General features: G+C 46.2%; 1 protein-coding gene across 1 annotated transcript; it reads right to left on the bottom strand.

The window, feature by feature from the left end:
* Positions 1-4,239: 4,239 nt before the first annotated feature.
* LOC127205975 (DET1- and DDB1-associated protein 1-like) lies at positions 4,240-4,500 on the bottom strand. Its single transcript, XM_051165317.1, has one exon. It carries the CDS (start codon positions 4,498-4,500, stop codon positions 4,240-4,242), a length of 261 nt encoding a protein of 86 aa, XP_051021274.1.
* Between the last annotated feature and the right edge of the window lie 1,500 nt (positions 4,501-6,000).

Below are 6,000 nucleotides of genomic sequence, written 5' to 3'. Positions count from 1 at the left end.
GTCCACGCTGGAGCTAAGTGTTCATCTCTGTCAATAGGATGGGTAAAGTCTCTCGAAGGAGGTGCAATTTATTCGCCACCTTAAAACTTGTCTCAGGGAAAGAGGAGTTAGAGGTAAGAAAAAAGACCTTGCATGTTTTTTCTTATTTGTTTCCCAAGCCTGTCCTTGGTTTGTCATTGGTGGTCCTAATATTAATCCTGACCGTTGGGATCGTGTTCATCGAGAATTAGATTCCTATTCTTCCCAACATGGTCCTGAGACTGTTCCTCTTCAAACTTTTAATTACTGGACTTTAATTAAAGATCTTATCTCTTCTGATGCCCCTGACATTTCTTCTGCGGTTGCTTCAGCTGAGGCCTTCCTTCGGCCCTTATCTTGTTCCGCCTCCTTGGCCTCCCTGGAGTCGCACGGCTCCAAGTCGTTACAACCCTAAAATCCCCCTGCCCCTCTGTTGTCGTAGACATGGGGGCTGACTCTCCCGCCTCCAATAAGCCTTTATATCCTTATCTGTCCAAGCTCTCTTTAGCAGATGATGCCCCCACTGGCCAGGACCCTGCAACCCAGGCTTATCCTGTTGTTAAGACAGTCCCCACCTCGGATGATTTAAGCCCCTCTGAGGAAGCTACCTTAGAGGAAGAGGCTGCCAAGTACTGTAACCGAGACTGGCAGCCCCTTTCCTGCCCACCTCCTTATTGGCCCCCTCCCTGTATTGCCCCCACACTTCAGCCTCACCTTCCCTAAGCGCGGAGAGGTCTTGTGAGTGGCAGGCCCGCACGGGAGACAATCGGAGGTACTTTCAGTTTGACCTCGGCGAGAAACTTGACCGCGGCGGTTTTCGAACTATTGACCGTGAAGGGTCTCTGTCACGGTAGAGGGCTCGTACCTCGTGGCCACGCTGGGCGCCACTTGTCCCGTCCAGCAGGACCAGTAATTACGGGGTCGGGAGGGGAGCCATACCTGAGGGATGAGACGGGAAAGAAAGAGGCAAGACCAAGTGCGTTCCTATCAAGGTCCGTTTATTGAATCAAAAGCAAAAGCTTATAGGGTGTAGGCAGGAACTAAGCAGTGGAGGGGGAGGGGGTCGAGAATGTCTCCAGATAATACCATCAGGGGAACATCCTGTGGTTTTTCTCGGAGCAATTTCTATCTTAGCTAACTATCTCTCGGGAAATCTGAGCTAATCTGCTAAATAACATCTGCAGGAGGCGAAAGGAGCAAGTTATGCAGAGGCTGAAAGAAGTAAGTTATCTAACCTGCTAAATATCTGCAGGAGCTGAAAGGAGGAAGTTAGCTTTGGAATGGGGCTTCAGTATTTTCCTATAGCCAATAGACTCTTTTAGCCTTGAATGACCCCGGGCTGGCTCCGAACACTGTAGGAGGGGGGAGGACATGCAACTCATGACCACAGGGGGAGGATGTCACATCTCAGCAGCTAGTGCTAATGTCTCTTGATGTTGTTAAGTCCCTAGGGCTGGCCATGGAGGTGCCTGATTGCTGACACAAGTAGCTTAACCTAATTTAAATTATATATTCTTATGTATGCACATACATTTGTAATGTGTAATTTGGAGTAAATAAATAAGATGATGGCCCTAGGTGGCCAGGTGTGGTAGCATGTCAGTAATTCAAGCACACTGGAGGCAGAGGCAGGTGGATCTCAATACCAGTGCGGGAGTAAGACAGGAGGATCACTGTGAGTTTGAAGCCTCACTGGGGTACATGGTGAGTTGCATGCCAGCCTGGGATATAGAGTGAGACTCTACTGAAGAATAAAAAGAAAAGAAAGAAGGGAGGTAGGGAAAAAAGGAAGGAAGGATGGAAAGAACGAAGGAAGGAAGGAATGAAAGAAGGAAGGTGGGAGGGACGAAGGCATGGAAGGAAAGAAAGAAGTAAATGAGGCTAACAATATACCTGAAAGAGAAATGGTGCCAGCATGAAACATATGTGCTTTCTTCCAAAGTTCCACTAATCTAACAGACCAGGTATCCAAAGCACCTAGAAACACAAAAGTGCTTTGCCTTTTAAACACAGACGGAAGATTTTGCTTCTGAGAACTCTGATTCAGTCACTTGCGTTTCATAAACATCCGAGAACACGGTTTGGTGTTTTTAAAATATTTTTATTAATTTATTCATATTATATCTCAATTGTTATTCCATCCCTTGTATGCTCCCATTCCTCCCTCCCTCCCATTTTCCCCTTACTCCCCTTCCCTATGACTGTCACTGAGGGGGACCTCTTCCCCCTTTATATGCTCATAGGGTATCAATCTCTTCTTGGTAACCTGCTATCCTCCTCTGACTGCCACCAGGCCTCCCCCTCCAGGGCACGTGGTCAAATATGGAGCACCAGAGTTCGTGCCAAAATCAGACCCTACTCTTCACTCAATTGTGGAGAATGTCCTGTCCATTGGTTAAATCTGAGTAGGGATTCAAAGTTTACTGCATGTATTGTCCTTGGCTGGTGCCATAGTTTGAGCAGGACCCCTGGGCCCAGATCTGCCCATCATAATGTTCGTCTTGTAGGTTCCTAGGACCCTCTGGATCCTTCTATTTCCCCTTTCTCCCATGCTTCTCTCACCTAGAGTCCCAATAGGATGTCTTCCCCTCTGTCCCACTTTCCTGGTAAGTGAAGACTTTCATGCAACATGCCCCTTGGGCTAGTTTCCAGATACAAGTGAGTATATACCATTTGACTCTTTCTGCTTCTGGGTTAACTCACTCATTATGATCATTTCTAGTTCAATCCATTTCTTCACAAATTTCATGAATTCCTTGTTTTTAATAACTCAGCAGTATTCCATAGTGTAAATGTACCACAGTTTCTTTATCCATTCTTCTACTGAGGGACACTTAGGCTCTTTCCATGTTCTGGCTATTATGAATAAGGCTGCTATGAACATGGTTGAGCATATGTCCTTGCTGTGTGGTGGAGCATTTTCTGGGTATATTTCAAGGAGTGAAATAGCTGGGTCTTGAGGAAGCCTTATTCGCAGTTTTCTGAGGTAGCGCCAGATAAATTTCCAAAGTGGCTGTACTAGTTTGCATGTGGTTTCCCTTGAACTTTTTATCTTAGCACAGTTTGGTTTTTTAACGTGTGTGTGTGTGTGTGTGTGTGTGTGTGTGTGTGTGTGTGTGTGTATAAAGGATGGCATGGAACATCAATAGACAACAGGGTTGCTGTCAATCAAAGAAGCATGTCAGAAGAAGCAAAAGGAAAACTGAGAGTAAATGACTTAGGCCTGTATTAACAGGACTGTACTAACTGTTCATTTCAAAAGGAAGTCACTTAAGGTTGGGGAAATGGCTCAGCATTTTAAGGCACTTTCTGTTCTTGCTGAGGACCCAGGTTAGATTTGCAGCATCCATATAGTGGCTCCCAATCATTTGTAACTCCTGTTCCAAAGGTTTCAATGCTGTAGGCATCAGACACACAAGAGGTGCGTGTACATCCATGCAGGCAAATTATTCATATGTATGAATTTTTAAATGAATGTTTCTAAGAAGAAGAAAAGATACTTGATACATATAAATGTATCTCCAAATCATAGTTCAAGGGGAAAAAGCAAGGCATGAAAGGATAGACAATCCACACCTTTGGATATTTTTATTTAGTGTTTTGAACTATGTAGACCAGGCTGACCTCAAACTCACAGAGATCTATTGAACTCTGCTGGAATTATAAGCAGGTACCACCATCCCAGACCCCACTCATTTTTGTTCTTTAGATTTATTTTATTTATTTATCTATTTATTTATTTATTTTTAGTAGGAAAGATCCTTTTATTAGGGTGGACGCAGAGCATGGGCTAGTCCATGATAAATGACTCAAGAGAAAGATCCAGAGGGCCGGCTCTCTCCTGCCTTGGCATGGGCTCAGAGTGAGGCCCGATCACGGGGCCCCAGGAATCCCGTGACCCAGCCGAGCCCTTCGGTGTGTTGGGGACCAGGCTGCCCTGGGCTCTGGACCCTGGCGTGGTCTGGCTGGTGGGTGGCCGAGTGGGGCACACCACAGTGCTTTTCAAAGCGTCTGCTGATACCTCGCGCCAGGACCTGAAGTCCCTTTAACCAATGCTTGACATGAGTTACAGCATAACTATAAACTCAAGGAAAATAAATACATGGGTCCCATGAGGTTGGAGGCCACGGGCTGGGTGTAGGAGGCAGGCTGTGCTTACACACGGGGTCAGGAGTGGACAGAGCTGACAGATGCAGGGCGCTGCGCAGGGCCTAGGTGTCCTCAGGCATGTCCCGGCTGTCGGTTCAGGCCACCTTGCTCTGAGCTCTCACCCTCTGCCTCCACCTGTTCTTGGTCTCTCTTCTTGGCTTCATTCTTTTTGTTCCATTGCTGGTGCAGGTACCCCAAGAGGATGTTTGCCTTTTCTGTCACAATGATCTGCAGGTACACGGAGGGACAGCGGTTGGAGGCCTTGCACGAGTCTGCATGGAACCTGCTGAAGTTGCTCTTGTAGATGGGCAAGCCTTTCAGTAAGTCTGCCATCCTCAGCATCCTCCGCCCTCTGGGCTGCCACTGCCGCCTGCTGCCGCCGCTGCCCCTGCTGCAGCCTCCTTCCCAGTTGGGGCCACACATCCACTTCCAGCAGCCATGCAGCTCATGCCTATGGCGACAGCACCGTGCGCCTAGATTTATTTTATGAGTATAAACATTTATCTGGAGTGCATGTCTGTATACCGTGGGTGTGCCTGGTACCCTTGGAGAACAGAAGAAGACACTGTATTCCCTGAAACTGCACTTACAGATGGTTCTGAGCTGCTATGTGGGTGCTAGGAACAAATCCCATGTCCTCTGCCAGAATGTCAAGGTCTCTTAACTGCTAAGCCATTTCTCAACCCTTTCCTCCTTTCCTAAGAATATTCATGTACATCTGGGCATGGTAGCACATGCCTGGAATCTCAGCTCTTGGAAGGTAGGAGCAGGTTAGAGGTCTGCCTGTGCTATATGACAGCCTGCTGTAAAACAGCAAACAAAATTGATAGATTTGATTATATACACACAAAATATGATAGAGGTAATATAGTTCCAGTAAAATACCCCCCTAAAAAGTGAACAGAAGAGCAGTCAGGACTAGAAAGACAGAGTCTAGGGCAAGAGTAAAGCATCTTGGTTTCTCTTATGCATTCATGGCTTCCTCCAGAAAATGGTCATTAACAAGAAATACATTTTAACACTGAACAGACAACATCCAGCAGAAAACGATCCAAGGTCAGCTTTGCAGGAAAAAACAAGTTACTAAACCTGTCAGAGTCCACAAACTTCCTGGCTGTCCTCATTTTAGTCCATCACGCCTGCTTCAAATGCCTCACACAGGGGCAGAGATTACAGAGGACTTGGGGCCTTTCCTAATTCTAAAGATCTTTTAAAATGCATGACACAGATCCCCTTCTAGTCCCTAATTTAGCATTTTACTCAGCAAAAAAAACTTTTCCTCCAGAAAGCAAACTGCTCTGAAAGCCAGATGTGTACAGCAGTGGTAAAACCCGGTTTTGCTACCTCAACAGTTTTGTGTCTGTTGAGATTTTTGTTTGTTTCTTTGTTTTATTGTTGTTTGAGGTAGCAAGGTCATCAAAGACTCAGAGTCTGATTAGCAGGGGTGTGTGACCTTAAGACACTAAGACAGAAAGATCTGCACAGACTACCTTCAGTGAGTTCATGAGTACAGCGGCCAGAAGCTGCATTTCACAGCCCTCCAGGCAATCCCCAGGCTCTTAAGTGCTTTCCACTCCTTCTGCCATCATCTTCCCTGAGCCTTGGGAAGGTGAGGATTGACAGAGATGTCCCACTTAGGGCTGAGCACTGGACAGTCACTTAGATAAAGGTAGGGGCAGGAAGACCAGGAGTTTAAGGTCATCCTCCACTACTGATAGAGTTAAGACCAGCCTGGGCTACTTGAGATCCTATCTATAGATGATAAATTGCAAGGAGATAGATAGATAGATAGATAGATAGATAGATAGATAGATAGATAGATAGACAGATAGA

The sequence above is a fragment of the Acomys russatus genome, chromosome 22, assembly GCF_903995435.1.
Source record: "Acomys russatus chromosome 22, mAcoRus1.1, whole genome shotgun sequence".
Taxonomy (NCBI): Eukaryota; Metazoa; Chordata; class Mammalia; order Rodentia; family Muridae; genus Acomys; species Acomys russatus.
This window is presented reverse-complemented; position numbering and strand designations above follow the sequence as displayed.

Excerpts from the sequence above, each read along its gene's own strand:
- LOC127205975 (XM_051165317.1), bottom strand. The coding sequence starts at position 4,500 with ATGGCAGACTTACTGAAAGGCTTGCCCATCTACAAGAGCAACTTCAGC.